The sequence below is a fragment of the Carassius auratus genome, chromosome 7, assembly GCF_003368295.1.
Source record: "Carassius auratus strain Wakin chromosome 7, ASM336829v1, whole genome shotgun sequence".
Lineage (NCBI taxonomy): Eukaryota > Metazoa > Chordata > Actinopteri > Cypriniformes > Cyprinidae > Carassius > Carassius auratus.
The window spans coordinates 11,453,556-11,472,698 of record NC_039249.1 but is presented as its reverse complement, the minus strand read 5'-3'; the positions used below and the strand labels follow the sequence as shown (position 1 = coordinate 11,472,698).

The window sequence follows — 19,143 nt, the reverse complement described above, 5'->3', positions numbered from 1 at the left end:
ATATATATATATATATATATATATATATATATATATATATATATGTATATGTGTGTGTGTGTGTGTGTGTGTGTGTTTGTGTACACAAATAATGCATATGTTTTTATCATCTGAACTGTATGGGAGGCCGTTTGAGGCAAAACCCATTGAAAACTTGTGATACACACTGAAACACTTGTGCGTACAAGTGAATCACTTGCGATACACACTGAAACACTTGCGTGTACAAGTGAATCACTTACGATACACAATGAAACACTTGCGATACACACTGAAACACTTGTGTGTACAAGTGAATCACTTGGGCATACATGTGAAACACTATATATCTTTGCAAATATATGAAAGACATGCGGTTACATAGAAACTCTTTGCATATACCCTGTAATTGCCCACGTACTATTGTGCCTGCACAAAGACTGCACTTTCAAACATTCTCGCGTGTGAGAGAGCATAAACATTTTCAGTGTGTCCGGAAGTCGTTTAATTGCAACAGGAAGTTATAGCTCAAATATTCTCCACTTATATGGCTCCATCCAAACTTGTTTAAAAAAAACTTGTTTCGTATGTGATCACTCGTGTGTTATTGCCAATTCTGATTTTTTTTCTTTTTATTTTATTTCCCCTGCCTTCGGTTCATTTAGTCAGAATATATAAGTAGAATATTTGAGCTATAACTTCCGGTTGCAATAAAACGATTTCCGGACACACTGAAAATGTTTATGCTCTCTTACACGCAAGAATGTTTCAAAGTTTTTATATATTTGAACAGATATAGTGTTTCACTTATACGAACAAGTGTTTCAGTGTGTGTTTCAAGTGTTTCAGTGTGTATCGCAAGTGTTTTAGTGAGTATCGCAAGTGTTTCAGTGCGTTTCGCAAGTGTTTCAGTGTGTATCGCGAGTGTTTCAGTGTGTATCACAAGTGTTTTTAGTGAGTATCGCAAGTGTTTCAGTGTGAATCGCAAGTGTTTCAGTATCACAAGTGTTTTAGTGAGTATCGCAAGTGTTTCAGTGTGTATCGCAAGTGTTTCAATGTGTATCACAACTGTTTTAGTGAGTATCGCAAGTGTTTCAGTGTGTGTATCGCAAGTGTTTCAGTGTGTATCGCAAGTGATTCAGTGAGTATCACAAGTGTTTAAGTGTGTATCGCAAGTGTTTCAGTATAGCAAGTGTTTCGAGTTTATATGTATGTGCGAGTGTTTAATAGGTGTGTATGCACGGATCACGTTTATATGTATAAGCAAGTTATTCACAAGTGTGTATGCATACATTGCTAACATTATATGTATTAGTATTGATTTCATATTAGTGTTCATGTGTATTTTATACATGCATTTTTTAACATCCAGTGGTATGCATGTATATGTGAGTAATTTATAGGTGAATATGCACGTGTTTTATGTATGTATTGATAAGCGAAATTTTATTTAAATCCTAGACGGTGCCTCATAATATTTCCCCCCTTTTTAAATTCTTATTCTCCAATGCAAGGTTTTTTTTTATTTTTTTTATAAAAGATCAAATGGATTAACAATGCAGATTTATTTTCACAGCCTTCGTTGATCATATCTACCAAGGCTACCAACAATTCTGAACATAACATCCAGTGGTATGCATGTATATGTGAGTAATTTATAGGTGAATATGCACGTGTTTTATGTATGTATTGATAAGCGAAATTTTATTTAAATCCTAGACGGTGCCTCATAATATTTCCCCCCTTTTTAAATTCTTATTCTCCAATGCAAGGTTTTTTTTTATTTTTTTTATAAAAGATCAAATGGATTAACAATGCAGATTTATTTTCACAGCCTTCGTTGATCATATCTACCAAGGCTACCAACAATTCTGAACATTTGTGTATATAATAACAACAGCTAAACTGTTTGTACAATGCTATAATTCTTTAGAAAAATAAATGTTTCTGAATTGAGAATGCACACAGTAAAAGTTATCAGAACTCAAAATTTGAAACAAATGACAGATTCTAAGTGTCACGGAACGCTCGACAACGCCTCCTCCTGGTTTCACCAGATCCCTCTCTCCTGCATATTAGGACTGCTTTTCCTTCTACCCCCTCTGCTCATTATCTCCTGATTAATCTCCTTATCATTGCATGATTATCACCTGTGTACCCTCAGCTCCCATTTATCTGCACTGCTGATCATTCATTTGTGAAGTCTTGATTTACCTAAACTCTGCCTCTAGCTTGTTTCTCATGTTTGTTCTTGTGATTTTGACTTGGACTCTAATGCCAGCCCTTTGACCCACGCCTGTTTGAGTTACGATTCTTGGATTGCCCTTACCTGTGGGCTGTTTTGAGTAATTTATACTGGCCTTGCCTAGTCTCCTTGAGTTCTATGACTGTCTATCTCTGCTGGCTTACCTGTGTTAATAAAATACTGCAGATGGATCCGACCGCCTCAGCCTCTTCGTCACACTAAGACTATTTTAGTAGAATTTTCCATTTTTATTTGGTAGGTCTACCTCACATTAATTGTAGGAAGGCTGAATGTACGCAGAGATGTGCTAAACATTAATCATGCTTGCCACACCCAAACAAACAAAGATCACACACACATATACACACACATTTAGTAGTCTCAACCTCAAGCAGACCAGAAGAATCACAGACACAGGTAAACTGTGAGCTTGCCGTAAACCATCAGCTGAACTTTGACTTCATTTCATTGTGAACAGCTCAGGGAATGATACTCTAAAGTTGCAATGTTTTGTGATAGGACAAAAAGCACAATAAAGACCAACTAAAATATCCATTATGATAGTTTTTATTACAAGTCTTCATTCAATACCAATGCAAAACTATTTGAACATATAAAACTAAAATTCAGTGACACAACAACAAATAAATATATTTTAATAAAATATAATAAAGGTCAGCGAGGTTACAGTAAAGCTAATCTTTAATAAAACAGGCAGTAGTGAAATTTTCACATTCAGTACTTCATTTTTCACCGAGAGATGACAAAATACAATTAAAAAAATCCTATATTACATTATAGTTGAACCAGTTTCTTCAGTTGCTCTTTGAACAGTGATATTCATTCAGTTTTGACTCTTGACATTCTTCTTGTTGAATCTGCAAACATGAAGAGACAAGTTAGTGTGCCTCGTTGTCAGAAATTAAAAGCATTAATTATTGTTATTAATATAAGAGAATTAAAATCATGCTAAAGAATCATTTTTAGAAGGATAATTAGAGTCTTCATGGGCAAGAACTTACTTTTCCTTGAGAGAAATCACCCAGTCTTTTGCAGGATTAAGACATGTCGTTCCTTTCTTCATTGTGGCACTGTAAGAAATAAATGTGTAATTCTTTAAAATCAATAGAAAGACCCTTTACTATTGCATACAATTGTACACGAGTCACATTTTGACTTCAACATTTAACTGAATCATTTGCCCAAAAATAGACATTCAGTCATCATTTAGTTGCTAATTTTTTATGACTTACTTTCTTTTGAGGAACATATAATAAGTTACTTAGCAGAATTGTCTAAGCCCATCTTTTCCAAACAATAAAACTCAATGGTGATAATGACTACCAAGCAAAATGTTCAAAGCAAGGCTAATTTAATTCATTTATTTTAGCTTTTATTTTTAAGGAACAACTCTGGTATTTTGCTATACATCACTGTTGGAAATAAAATTCACACAGGCTGGAGGTAAGTAAATCACAAGGTGAGCCAACCATGAAGCATCAAATATTTGCACACTCTCATGATCTTTAAGATCTTTGTCTGAATCTTAATCAATATTTTAAAAAATAATTGAATTTGGAGAAAAAGTATTAAAATTTTGTTAAAAAGTATACCAAGATGCACCACGAGACACGTTGTAATACTTTTGTCTGTCATTTCTAATACTTACACATATTTAGTTTTAGTTAACTATGAAAAACCCATGGATTTATAACTTTTTTGAAGAAGCAATACTAAAGAATGTTTTGATTGGTAGAGCACATTATGTGTCTGTATTCGAAGTGCTGCTCTGGTAAGTTTCACACTCACATGATCTCCTCATTTTTGCAGTGTGGTCCAGCTTCATTCACCCTCAGTGACTGTATTAGTTTGAATGGGATTGGGTCTGAATGTGTTTTAATACACTCACAGCGTAGCTGGATTTGTTTAGCTCCTGCAGTAAAACAGACAGACTTGCTGTGAGATTAGCTCAAATAAATCAAAAATCAGAAAGCATGATGAATGAAAGTTAGTCTGCTTACCCTCTGTTGTGGACAGCAGTGCAGCTGTGCAGATCAGAAGCATGAAGGCAGATGTGCTGAACTTCATCATTCTGAGTCAGTATGTTGTGCAGAGTAATGAGAGTGAAGATATCAAGACTCTGCTGTAGTAACTCAGTTGTGTGTCTAACAGTGGCCTGCACTCTCACTTTTAAAGACTGACACTCCCACACAACATGCAAGAGTTTGTTGCGCAATTACAATTTCTCACTATTCTTCTCTTCCAAGGAACTCACTCTCTTTAAATGGCTATTTTTCTATTGAAATTTCACTTGACAAAGGAATTTAGAAACATTACAAGTAGTGCTGCCAAATGTCAAGTGAGATAAAAAAAAATCCTAAAGGATTATGGGGCTATAAAGGATTTCTTTACCCAATAAAGGTTATTGTACAAGACATGCGAACATTTCTAAAGCTTGTTAATTATCAGCACAATCAAATGTGGCACAAGTTACTACATTCCTTCTATATAACTTTTATATTGTTAATAATGTTTTATGAAGAAGACTTGATCATACATAATTTTTTTATGATCCTTCATAATTTGCATAGCTGCATTATCATGTCAGGATTTATAGGGTTAATATAAATATCATTACTACAGCGCAAGCAGTCTTACGTGTTCCTGAAGGATATATTTATAACTAAGCATATACTAATACATAAAACTTGAATTGTAAAACATAAAATATATATCATTCTGACTGATAATAATCAGTAATTTCATTCTGCTCTAAAATGATGAAGAAAGGCACCGGTGCTGAGCAAAGACTAGAAACCCAAATACACATGCTTTCAATTTAACCCATGAGAAATGTGTTTAGTATAATCAAATCACATTTTTAGGTTATTGGGTTTTTGCAGCAGTTAAGAAAACGTCAGTTAAGCAGAAGTTTTATTACATGTGTCATCTCGCAGTTCCTTTTAAGAGAACCGTTGCAGCACAACAGAAGTAGTGAAATCTCTGCTGACTCAGTGAAATAGTACCAGTATTGCAAAAAAGAAAATGTCAAAGGGACATGCCATTAACTTTGCTGTGTCGTTCAATATATATCAGATATAAGAAAGCATGAAATATGTTACCAAAGACAACAGATGACATTCTCAAGCACTTGGTCGAGCTCCTCTAAATTTTGAACATCCTGTGAAACCAGGATGAAACTGTGGGAAGTTGGATCCTGGTTCAATTCCAAACAAAGTGTTTGTGATGATAAAAACAGTCCAGTTTTCCTGATTATTTCCAAATGTTTTTCAAGTCAACCACGAAAAATAAATGATTTCACCCTTCAAAATAATATAAATGCATACTTCAGTTAAGTTGTTTACAAATATATAATATAAAGTAAACATGAAACAAATCAAAGGAAAATTCTTTAGAATAGGGAACTCTTATTTACTATTAACTATGATTTTTCCCTCAATAAATGTTAATAATAGCTAGTAAGGTAGATTTTAAGTTTAGGTATTGGGTAGGATTAGGCATGTACAATAAGGTTATCTACAATAAGGTATTAATATTAGCTAAATTACTACTAATAAATGGCGAATATTCTAGTAATATGCATGCTAATAAGCAACTAGTTAAGAGACCCTAAAATAATAATGTTACCGTTAAAAGTTCTTTCCCAAGAAACACACAATACTGGAGCTGAAAGTAATTCCAGAAATGGTGAGGATCAGTCTGGGAAGGATTCCAAAAGCAAGTGCTCTTGGTCTCCAAGGAACCAGAGTCAGAGGCATAGTCCAAATCCAGCAGATTAGTGAACTTTCCCAGAGGTAAACGACCTTACAAAATTCCTCCAACAGTTTAGCGCTGACTCATGCCACACATGCACCAAGGTCAGCATAAAAGGAATCACAGACCTCTTTTGCATCAGTAAAATTCACTGGTCATGACACAACTATCCAAAAGACACAGGCGGAAAACAGCCTCCATGAGAGAGTGGTGAGACGACTGCTAGTCAGAATCTCGAGGAGCACAACTGAGATGCTGTTGCCGGATTTGTAAATGAGCGGATCTGATGTCTCTGAACTTCAGCAGTTGTGGAAACAAGAGTGGGCCAAAATCACACCACAGTGCTGACAGCACAACCACTGTAGATAAAGAATAAATAAATAAAAAACGAATGTGTTGCCTTTTTTTGTAATGTTTGAAGATCTAAAACTATTTTGTATGAAATTAATCTGGGTGGGTGCAAATCATTTTTCACAACGACTGTTATACATATAGTAGGGATGGAGAGATTCCCAGATTCGCTCTGTGCATCGGCATAAAAAGTTAATGATGCGATGCATCAGTTTAAAAAGTGTTCATCAGCTACAAGTTATCATTTATATCACAATGCGTCATTTCTAACATACTTGCATCAGATTCATTTATATATAGCCTAACTAGTAGTGGATGCTTTATACTTTTATTATTTAGAAAGCAGACATGGGGACTTGTGACTTGGTGACTTGGACTCGAGTCGACTCGAGTCGCTATTTTTAGGACTTGAGACTTGACTCGGACTTGGAAGTTAAAGACTCGGGACTTGACTTGACTTGAGACACGATGACTTGAATGACTTGAGTGTTAATCACATCATGTTTTCAGTTTGAATATAAAATATATAAATTATTTTTTTAAATAAAGTTGATTACTCAGCTGGAGCGCAGGCTGAGAATAGCGTCGGACACTGGATCAGGACACTATCATCAGTCATGCCCTCTCTACCTTACACACACCACGCCCACTTAAATCAGATATCACATCACATCAACATGTCAGCCTGAGAGGTACCGAGGGTCCTCGCCTTTGTCTTCAATAGTTCGCGACTAAAAACGCGTGGAGAACGCTAGTCGCGCCGCTTTCTCCTTCTTTCCAAAGCGCTCGGACAGAAATGCTCCTGGGGCGTCTGTCGTTGCTAAGCATTCATGACACGCTCTCTCTCAATGAAGACGCTGAAATTTCAACAAAGTATAAATGGATTTGCAGCACTAAAAATCGCTCGCAGTAGCTCTGCTACTAAATTCGTTTCAAAATGGCAATCCATATACAGCTATGAACAGCTGTTCCTTCATTTTAGCTGAGCTTTCAACGTTGATACGGGAAAGGATGAAGCTGATTGGTTAGTTATTGTCACATGACCTGCGGTGCGCTTGCGGCATTCTGAAAAGTTTAGATGTTTTTAACTCGATGCGGTGCGACGCGCGCGCGTTGCTTCCATTATGAGCGCGCATACCGCGCGCCGCCTACATTGGAAATAACGAACTTGCAAAAGACGTGATGTGAACGGCCCCGAATATTTTGTTACCTTGTCTTTCTCATAGAGCAAAACAATTAATCAGAAAAACTAATGTAGCTGCCGCGATTACCCAATCATGAGAAGTGCATATATATATATATATATATATATATATATATATATATATATATATATATATATATATATATATATATATACAGTACAGAAAATAAATATGACGTATTTTAAGTTGTTTCATACTTTTTTGTTATGTACAGTACAGACCAAAAGTTTGGACACACCTTCTCATTCAAAGAGTTTTCTTTATTTTCATGAATATGAAAATTGTAGAGTCACACTGAAGGCATCAAGGGCTATTTGACCAAGAAGGAGAGTGATGGGGTGCTGCGCCAGATGACCTGGCCTCCACAGTCACCGGACCTGAACCCAGTCGAGATGGTTTAGGAGTGAGCTGGACCGCAGACAGAAGGCAAAAGGGCCAACAAGTGCTAAGCATCTCTCGGGGAACTCCTTCAAGACTGTTGGAAGACCATCTCAGGTGACTACCTCTTGAAGCTCATCAAGAGAATGCCAAGAGTGTGCAAAGCAGTAATCAAAGCTAAAGGTGGCTACTTTGAAGAACCAAGAATATTACATATTTTTGGTTGTTTCACACTTTTTTGTTATGTATATAATTCCATATATAATTCCACATGTGTTAATTCATAGTTTTGATGCCTTCAGTGTGAATCTACAATTTTCATATTCATGAAAATAAGAAAACTCTTTGAATGAGAAGGTGTGTCCAAACTTTTGGTCTGTACTGTACATAACGAAAAAGTATGAAACAATTGAAAATACGTCATATTTATATTCTATACTCTGAGAGAGAGAGGGTGTGTGTGTGTGTGTGTGTGTGTGTGTGAGAGAGAGAGAGGAGAAAAGTAACAGTTTAATGTTGTATGTAAACTGTGTTTGAGAGAGAGAGAGAGAGAGGTGTTCAGAGAGGAGTCTGTTGGATGTTTAGCTATTATTTGTTTTATGGACTCAATGTTGAAAATGTAAAACATTTCAAACACTGTTGGCAGAAGTGAAAAATAAATAATTTTAGGAAGTTACAATTTTGTTTGATTCCATGATGTATTTTACTGAACATGAGTATTTACAATGCAAATCCAAATTATTTTAATTTACTGACAGTTACTTATATCTTGTCTTTTAACTTTATTAAGATCAGATTCTGCAGGTAAAATAACAATATTAAGGTGACTTGACTTGGACTTGACTTGACATAGCTTGTGACTTGACTTGACTTGACTTGCCCAAGAAAAAAATACTTGGGACTTACTTGAGACTTGAAGGTTAAGACTTGAGACTTACTTGAGACTTGCACATGTGTGACTTGGTCCCATCTCTGTTAGAAAGTGAACAATAATCAGCAACCAATATTTCTAATCTCTAAACTGTTTCTCAGGCGCGTTCTCTCATCGCCGCTGCTGCTGAGTGATTGTGATGCATTACAACACCACGGAAACTGGAGGAAAAACTGGGTTAAAGTCCAAAACCTGACTTGAAATAACCTAACAATTTAATCAGGGCTAAAGCGGTTCCATTAACGCCAAATAGCTGACATGTGACAGGTATATTTTTAATCTGTAAATGTTAGAAAGTCATGAAAACATATCCATTTTGCTGTCAGGAGTGAGCGAGACACTACTGAATGAGCGCTGCTGTACGCATGTGCACTAAACTAACTGAACGCAATCGAGTAGGACAGTAGTAATTCTTAGTAAAATATTCTGATAAAAAATATATAGTTTTTGGACGTTAAATGTGTCTTTTGTAGAATTTTAAACAACATATAAAGTGTATTTTTATTATAGCAGTAACTGTAAATTGACTATTGTTATAGGTAAATCAAAAGTAAGCTATTAAGCTACAGTACTAATTACAAAGCTTAAATAAGTAAATGTATGTTTCTTATAGCAGTTAAAATATAGTAATTTTCTTTATTATTTATTTTCATTTTAATTCAGTTATTTTATTAGTTATTTATCTAATGGTTAGAGAGTCAGCCTTGTAACCCGAAGGTTGCAGGTTCGAGTCTCTGTGCTGGCAGTTGTAGGTGGGGGGGTGGAGGGGGAGGGGTGAATGAACAGCGCTCTCTTCCTCCCTCAATACTCATGGCTAAAGTGCTCTTGAGCAAGGCACTGAATTGCTCCCGGGTGCTGGTTATATAGCTGCCCACTGCTCCGGGTGTGTGCTCATGGTGTGTTCACCTCTCATTGCTGTGTATGCACTTGGATGGGTTAAATGCAGAGCACCAATTCCAAGTATGGGTTACCATACTTCACATATGTCACGACTTTTCCTATCACTAAGTTCCTATTGGTCAATAGAGAAGCTTAACCTGACAGTTTTAGCCTGCTTTAGACCAGACTAGTGTCTCCCAGCATAAGTCCCCACAGTAACTAAGCTTGATCTAGGCATATGTTAAATTTCCTTAACGGAGCCAAATCATTTGACAATGAGTCAGACTAACTGAAATAATCCTGTTTGGTTAACTTCTTTTATGAAACTGGCCTCGAGGCATTAAAAGTATTGTTTTTCAAGTATTATTACTGGTTTTTCAAGTATTATTTTCTCCATTGCATCAAATGTATTGTGTTGAATCGAATCGAAACGAAACGAAATTGAATCGCACTGCATCAAAACAGGTGAATCTTATCACATTGGTAGCTGCTTCTTATGTATCTTTTATGTATCATATCGTTAGCTATGTATCGAGATGTGTATCGTATCGGAGTCATGAGATGCACATGCCTAACATATAGGCTACTACGACACATATAAAAAAGTATATATTTGTATATATATATATATATACTGTATGACCCTGAAGCACAAAACCAGTCTTATGTCACTGGGGTATATTTGTAGCAATAGCCAAAAATACATTGTATGGGTCAAAATTATTGATTTTTTTTTTTTTTTTTATACAAATATTAATTCACATCAGTGAAAACACAATAACTAGTTTTGTAATTGATTGCATTATACTAGGAGGGAGAAGAAAATGATTACTAGTAAAAAAAATATGTATACACACTGTAGTCTACATAAAAACAACTTTCCCTAAAAGATTAATTTTCATTCTGCAAAATGTTTTAAATATTTATACAAATAAAGCCTCAGGGAGACCACACACACAGCATCTAATCAGTGGAGTCCGATGTGTAAACAGTGATTGCATCATCTTTCCACTGAAACATTTTTGTATAGGCTGCAAATAAGATTAATCTTTCTCACCTCCAGTGTGTTTTTACTTGCTCTATAACTTTCTGTAAGAACTCCAGACATGAAGAGCGGGAAGGGTTTGATGACGTTTATCAAGTATCAGGGGATGAGTGCGGTTGAAATATGAGATAAAACGCTGTTCTACTATTCATCACAATAATTAGACTCTGCCTCATGACTCATTTTAACATAGAAACAACATTGTTTCCTTACCCAAAATAATATTTCACCTACATATTAAAGCTCGGTCAAGCTAACTCATCCATGTGGAGAAGCCGTATGCGCTTTTCCCGACACAACTCTAATCCACCTCATCTGTCAGTACTATATTTCCTCATAGCTTTGTGTGAGAAATAAAAAAGAAAATTCAAGTTCTGAAACTGTGTGTATACAAGTTCAGATGGATAAAAGTTTTGAATGTTTTGTATTTAACATGTAGTCTTAGTCAGGATCAGTATTGGGGAAAGTTACTTTGTAGTTACTTTAAAATAGCAGAGTGCATGCTATTTTAACTCTATATCATTCTCAGCCTCTGTTTCATGCGTCTGCGTAAAATTCAAAATTGCATCTAAGGTCTATTATGTTGTGATAGAGAGGATTTTCAGTGAATAATGTAACTATGGTCCTGTTTGTCACACAAAAAGTATCATATAAATTAAGTAGAACTGGAAAAGTGCACACAAATCATTAATTTTAATATGGTCTTACTGACAAACTTGAACAACGTGAGATGAGTCAAGATGACAGATTTATCATTTTGGTTTGAACTACTTCCTTGAACACCTCAACCCATTCAGTTGGTCTCGTTAAATATCTTTTTGTTTCATTGTTGTAGTACAAGTTTGTATAAGGCACTCAAGGTACTTGTGATAAGGACAGGAAAAACCAATCACAATTCATTAGCAAACGTCACAATGACGTCTGTTAACTGGATTTCGAAATTGAAAACATTTTGACAATATGAAGTCAGTAGGAGATTTTAAGATTCTATTTGAAAATTTGTTCATTATTAAAGTAGAGCTAATAAACATACTTAATCTATAAAAAGATTTTATGTGCAGCTAAATTATGTTCAGATAATGTAGAAATTAAGCCAAATAATATAAGAAAAGAATAACTGTTTTTCTTTACAATATAGACAGTTTTCATAGATTCATAGTTTCGCAAAAGTACTTCTGGTTAATGTTTGAAAGAGTTACATTGCTTTGTCGTCAACTTGCGCAAACTCCTACATTTCATCCAAAACAACGTCAAATGGTTTCTTCATGGAGCCTGAAGCAGACATGGGAACTGAGAAGGAAGAGTTGGAATATGCCCAAATAACATTTTAAAGAGTCCTGCTTTTATCCTGGAGTGATGAATCAATTGCCCTGTAGCTAAATATCATAGCTGCATGTCACTTCTGTTGATTGCACAAGCAACATATTAATCTTTCTCCGTCAGACTATGACTATGTGAGACTCAAAGGAGTATTTCATATGATACTGTGTTCCACAATCTACAGCTTTGTCAGTTAATATTGCACATTTTTTGCTCATACCTTCTTGTGCATTTCAAGATTTTCTGAAAACCATTCATTTTTATCTGCTATCAAGTTGATATAATCTGAAATATACACTCATGTTTGTTGAGCGGTAGTTAGTTGTGATATAAAAAAAAGAAAAAGAAAAAGGTGTGTAGTAACTAACTCAAACCCTCTAAATATAAGTGTCCCCTAAATTATTACATTTAAATGATAAATTTAGTCTGGATAAGCCTGGCAGTTGTGGAATATCACAAACATGGAGGGATTCTGCAAACTATCCACCACACTGTCATAGTGGTCAGGTTCCTCACGAACAGGGGGCGTCTTCATGTCTGCCTTACCCCGAGTGTGGTAACCCGTAAGCACACGAGCCACAAACATGAGCTGTGTCCCGTCTGCTGCAGGAACTGCATACTACTTCGCACTTCGTACTTCATAGCGAAGTACGTCCCATGTCCATAGTTGGTGGCTGAGAAAGATATAAAAGTTATCAATATCATTTAGTCTGCAAACTCAGTGAGACATCAGTGGTTGATGGTGGCTGGGAAGCTGTTTACTAGACTCTTAATCTATAAAGAAGTTGTTCATCCAATGCAATCACAGTTGTGTCAACACTGTTAGGTTTGTTACTCCCACAGATATTGTGCTCAGATGAACTTCACATTATGTTGTATTGTTTTGTTTTTTGGTGGTATTAGAAATATGTTAGTGTGTTATGTGTATGTCAGGTTAAATAAAAAAATTTTAATCTGTTTTTTAATCTTTTTTAATCTGGAAGAATGTGTCTGCCTAGGTCGGTTATTCCAGAGTTTGAGTAATAAATAGTAAAAGGATCTGCTGCCTGCAGTTGATTTTGATATTCTAGGTATTATCAAATTGCCTGAATTTTGAGAACGCAGCGGACGTGGAGGATTATAACGTAACAAGAGCTTGTTTAAATACAAGTGCTAAACCATTCAGGGCTTTATGAGTAATAAGCAATATTAAAAAAAATCTGTACAATGTTTGATAGGAAGTCAGTGCAGTGTTGACAGAACTTGGCTAATAGGGTCATAATCCTGTTTCAAGACCTCTAGCTACTGCATTTTGGACTAGTTGCTAGAAATGCTAGAAATGTGGCTTTCAAAGGAAAGATTGCCATCAAATAGCACACCTAGGTTCCTAACTGATGACGAAGAATTGACAGAGAAGCCTTCAAGTCTTAGACAGTGTTCTAGGTTAATACATGCAGAGGTTTTAGGTCCTACACTGTAAAAAATACGTGTAATTTTAACTGTAAAATTTTGTAAAAACGCTACGGAAAAAAACTGATAATAGGTTAACAGTAAGTTCCCGTGCTATATACAGGGAAAAACTGTAAAAGATCTAACAAAGCATTTAATGTAAATTTACAGTAAATTTCTGTAAATTATACAGCTTTTAGAAGTAAAAAAAGAACAAATCAATGTATAATTTACAGTCTAAAACTGTAAACTGATATTCCCAGAATTCCCTGCGTGACACTCCACGTTTGAAAGTATTTTGTTTAAATAATCATGTTTTTAAATAGTTCTTGTTATCAGTTATGTACATTTGAGCTTTATGTTACATCTTCTGTTGCTTAATGAAAGTTTTTTGCATTATTTAAGTATCACGTGTGTTACCATGATGGTGTTTTGTGTTTCCATAAATGTGTACCTTCTATATGTTAATATATACTTCTGCTTGTGGTGAAGCTACTTGTGATGAGCTTTGATACTTTTGATACTTTTGATAGCTGCCAAAAAGTTTTTGTAAAAACAACAAGAAATTTTTTACAGTGTATAATTAACACCTCTGTTTTTTCAGAATTTAGCAGAAGGAAATCACTCCTCATCCAGGTTTTTATATTGACTATGCATCCTGCTAGTTTTTCAAATTGGTATGTTTCACCAGGCTGCAAAGAAATATAGAGCTAGGTATCATCAGCATAACAGTGAACGCTAACACTGTGCCACCTAATGATATCTCCCAAGGGTAACATGTCAAGCGTGAAGAGTAGCGGCCCTAGTACTGAGCCTTGAGGTACTCCATACTGCACTTGTGATCGATTAGATACTTCTTCATTCACTGCTACAAATTGATGACGGTCAGAAAAGTATGATTTGAACCATGCTAATGCACTTCCAATAATGCCAGCAAAGTTTTCTAGTCTATTCAAGAGAACGTTATGGTCAATAGTGTCGAACAAAGCGCTGAGATCCAATAGCACTAATAGAGAGATACAACCACGATCAGATGATAAGAGCAGATCATCAACTCTAAGGAGAACAGTCTCAGTATGACATGGTCTAAATCCTGACTGGAAATCCTTACAGGTAAAAATGTTCTCTAAGAAGGAATATAATTGTGAGGATACCTTTTCTAGTATCTTAGACATAAAATGAATTGTGTGTATATATAACTTGGGACACTCATAGCCAGTGTTGGGGAGTAACTAGTTTCATGTAAACAGATTACGTAATTAAATTACAAAATAAATGTAACTGTAATCAGTTACAGTTACTAAGAAAAATGAGTAATTAAATTACAGTTACTTATGAAAATTGTAACGATTACAAAGGGGATTACATTTGAATATTTACACACATCCACATACAGCTTATTTCTTTCCCAAATTAGACAAAAAGACAAAAGGCCCATAATCTCTGCAACGTGGAAAACACATTCTGGTTCGTAGAGTCCAGTAATAAAAAATGAAATCCAGCCTAACGCGGACGGAATATGCCACATTTTGGACGAATAAATCAAAAGTATGTGAGTACACTTGAATCAAAACGCGACATGGGAGTGTCTGTGAACATTAAGCCACAAAATGACAATCTATGAATCCTGCACATTCTGCGTGTCTTTGGAAACCAGGCGCTGACTGGCCATCGGGAGAACCAGGACAATTCCCGGTGGCCTGGCAGACAATTTGGCCCTCTATTTTAATATTGTTATTGTATAATTGAACGTCAAATGTACTAAAGAAATTATTTCCGAATCCACCATTCGATAATTAAATCTCTAATAAATCATGAATCAGTTAGTCGTGTCTGCAATGGTAGGGCTTGCGTGCTCTCCGCGCCTCCGACGAATGGTTTGGATCAGAGTAATCAATGCAAGAGAGAGAATAGAGTGGACTGTGGAAGCGCACAGCTGGAGCAGATTAGCTACACTTCTGTTCAGGGTTTCAAGTGCAGGTCAGTTTCATCTGTTAAAATGCTATTGTAGTTTTGTCTTTGTTTACTTAGTCAAGCAGCAGCAGCAGCACATTGCTCACACTCACTCAAAATATTGTAAAAACGACATCATTATTATCTATTGTAATGTTACAGTAGTAATTTAGCCGACAAATAATCATATTTTATCATAGGTTTAGGGGGAGCGAGTGCAGACAAATACACAACCCTTAGGAAAATGAATGTAGCATGTCATGGCACTAACCATTGTTTAACCATGGAATTTGTAGTATAAATAAATACAAGTGGTAATTAATTTGCCAAAAAACAAAACATGGTCAAGTCAAATAAAAATCTTCAGTATTAAAGTCATGAGAGGATGGATGGATAATGGAAGTGAAGGTGCAGTTCAGGAGATAACTCTTAATTATGTTGCATGTTCCCAATCTAAGGATTTAAATCTTTATCATGTCAGGTCCATACACAAAATAGGGTTGTCCATGTTTCATAATGTGTTGTGGGTGTATGAGTGTGAGATTTCCCAGCCTATTTTTTTTCCCCAGTCCTGCTAATAAAGGGGAAATTAATGGCGCAGACATGCGGTTTCATTTACTACACATAGGCCTACTGAAGCTTGCAGTGTTTTCAGCCTCTGCTGCCTCAATATATGAGTACATGAACACAAACGTAATCTCTAGAACTGCTGTGAGTCACTTCATGAGCATTTTACTTATTTTGAGAAACTATCATCATATCATATACAAAGAGACAGCAGTGTTTCAAAAAGACACCAATGTTACAAGATAACCGTATTTAAGTTGATGTATATGCTTTTATTTTTTTATTAACTATTTTTTCCCCAAACCATTGTTAGAACCATTTCCTGTAGTTATAGAAATATTTGGTTTCAAAAACAGCATCTATAAACTATTTCTTTTGATTTTAAATCTGCATTGTACTTCAGATCAATCTCAAAGTAAAATGCAGTACTAAAGTCACATTTTGTGGTGGATGTGTTCAAATGTGATCATCTTAATTCAGGTGATGAAGGATGGTGAAAGTCTGACAGTATTGAGCACTACTTTAAGGTTAAACCTGCATGGTTTAAATGTATGAAAATGTTGCAAATAAATACTCATTAGAAATTTTGAAAAGTAATCAAAATCTACTCAAAAGTGTTTAGTTACATTACTTTATTAAAGTAATTTAAATAGTTACACTACTATTACATTTTGAATAGGGTAACTTGTAATCTGTAACCTATTACATTTCCAAAGTAACCTTCCCAACACTGCTCACAGCACAACAGCACTATACTGTATATGTTATTATGCTGCCCATAAGGCTATCAGCATCAACTATTATATACAAATTATATGCAATATTTGCTGAGGCAATTGTGTGGAAAACTAATTATTTTTATTGTCAAATCATTGTTATTCACACCTGTCTGCAAAGTGTGTCTTGTATCAGTCTAACCACCTCATTCACTCCATCCTTCAGTCCTTTTACTACCCATCTATCAGAGCTGATCTGCTCTATCTGCAAGTGCAGTGAACTCACTTTAGAGTACAGCTGCTTCTTCTCATCTTCAGTGAGACACCTGATCTCATCACGAAAGATAGTATGTGTGCAGCACTGGCTCTTATATGCCTGCTGTATTTCTCTACAGGCATTAGACACATTATTTGTGTAAATGCTGCTCTGCTCTCTGTGTCAGGCAACGATGTCACTAGATGCGACTGATGAGGTCAAGGAATGTGATCTTGGTCGAGTTGATCCACTGCGCCCTCTGGTGATTACAAGTGGTGCAGGAGCTGAAAATGGTTAATGTGCAAAATTATGAATGTGCAGAATTACTTTTTATAATGTATGAGTTGGGCAAGTAATAAATGCCTCTGCATTATACAGATTTCTGTTCACCTGTTAACTGGGTATTACCACCAAAGTTGTGCTTTGCCATTGCTTGGAATGCCAGGAAAAAGTTAATCTTCAGCAGAATGAAGTGAATATTTTTTTAGATTTTAAAGGTTCGCTCCTTGAACACCATCCTTTACTCCCTCTAGAATGGACTTGGCCACCACACATGGATCCAATCCAAACCTCCTTGCCCTGCAAAGCCCACAAATTTACCTTGACATTGTTGGGAACTCAGAAACAAAGACCAGGAGACTCTTGGGTAATCTTCAGCAGGAACGTTTCACTCTTATTGTGAGTATAAGTTTATTTTTGTGTAAAGTGTGTTCATCCCATTGGATTAATGGTTTTTATTCTGTACAAACTGTATACTCTATGGCCCTACACCAACCCTACACCTAACCCTTACCCTCACAGGAAACTTTGTGCATTTTTACTTTCTCAAAAAAACTCATTCTGTATGATTTATAAGCGTTTTGAAAAATGGGGACATGGGTTATGTCCTCATAAGTCACCCTCTCCTTGTAATACCTGTGTCATACCCATGTCATTATACAGAGTTGTGTCCTGATATATCACAAAAAAAAAGAGCACACACACACACACACACACACACACACACACACATACGGCACATGTGCATTGATTTCACATGCACGTTGAGCAAACGTCGGCCACATATTTCAGGGAAGAGAAATGACAAGCAGCAGCTTCTAATTTGTCATTAACAATTAAGGATATGGAGAAAAACACTGCAAGTATCGATAACAGTATTGTTTCTCCTGAAGCTTATCAGTTCTCTGGTATCGACCCAATTATGAATCAGTCCAAAAAATGCAAGTTTTCTATTCCCATCCCTAATGGTCACCCTACTTTAGATTACTCAGTAGTCCTGCAAAAGTACTTGGTGCAGAAATGTGTCAGATGAAACAATTAAAATGCAACTTTATAAAATGGTCCTAAATTGTTAATATATTAATGCTAGAAAGCCTGTGCATTGTGCCTGTGCAGCTCTCTCTCTATATATGTATATTATTTATTTTTTCTAAAATAAACCATTATATTTCATAATTAAAATCTATTTTCACACTCATCTTTAGTGAGGGGTAGTGAGGGATAGTCAGAGAGATGCTGTCACACCCCTGGCCTGGACTCATTATGTGCGTTTTTGTCCCTGTGACTGAGTTTCTGTCTCCCGTGGTTGGTTAATTTGACTCCAGGTGTGTGTAGTTTCTTCTCCATGTGTTCCGGCAGCATAGCGTGACAGACGCCAGCTCTGGTGTGTTTTCTGGATTGTGTCATACTTTGTATAATAAATAAATAAATTAATTAACTGATATAAAAAAAAAAATCTTTACAAATCATGTTTTCAATTATCCCTGATTACAAAAAAGTTGGGACACTGTACAAATTGTGAGTAAAAAAAGGAATGGAATAATTAACAAGTCTCATAAACTTATATTTTATTCACAATAGAATATAGATAACATATCAAACTTTGAAAGTGAGAAATGTTAAAAATGGCATGCCAAATATTGGCTCATTTTTAGTTTCATGAGAGCTACACATTCCAAAAAAGTTTGGACAGGTAGCAATAAGAGGCCGGAAAAGGACCAAGGCTCATTTAAAATGGACTGTGACAAAGTGGAAAACTGTTCATCTCTTTCAGGGAAGGCCTTGCATTTTTCAACATGACAATCCCAGACCACATACTGCATCAATTACTACATCA

The 19,143-nt window shown here is 35.7% G+C and overlaps 1 protein-coding gene across 1 annotated transcript; it reads right to left on the bottom strand.

Moving 5' to 3' along the window:
• Window positions 1-2,775: 2,775 nt before the first annotated feature.
• LOC113105290 (interleukin-8-like) lies at window positions 2,776-4,389 on the bottom strand. The gene is made up of 4 exons (XM_026266343.1): window positions 4,246-4,389; window positions 4,034-4,157; window positions 3,247-3,315; window positions 2,776-3,102 (listed from the first exon to the last, which is right to left on the bottom strand). Exons 1-4 carry the CDS (start codon window positions 4,313-4,315, stop codon window positions 3,069-3,071), a joined length of 297 nt encoding a protein of 98 aa, XP_026122128.1. The 5' UTR covers window positions 4,316-4,389; the 3' UTR covers window positions 2,776-3,068.
• Window positions 4,390-19,143: the final 14,754 nt, after the last annotated feature.

What these genes read in the sequence shown, in the direction of transcription:
- LOC113105290 (XM_026266343.1), bottom strand. Translation starts at nt 4,315, where the DNA reads ATGATGAAGTTCAGCACATCTGCCTTCATGCTTCTGATCTGCACAGCT. An exon ending in ACTGCTGTCCACAACAGAGG is followed by an intron (nt 4,158 to 4,245) that starts GTAAGCAGACTA and finishes GTTTTACTGCAG; the next exon opens with GAGCTAAACAAATCCAGCTA. An exon ending in TGCAAAAATGAGGAGATCAT is followed by an intron (nt 3,316 to 4,033) that starts GTGAGTGTGAAA and finishes TATTTCTTACAG; the next exon opens with TGCCACAATGAAGAAAGGAA.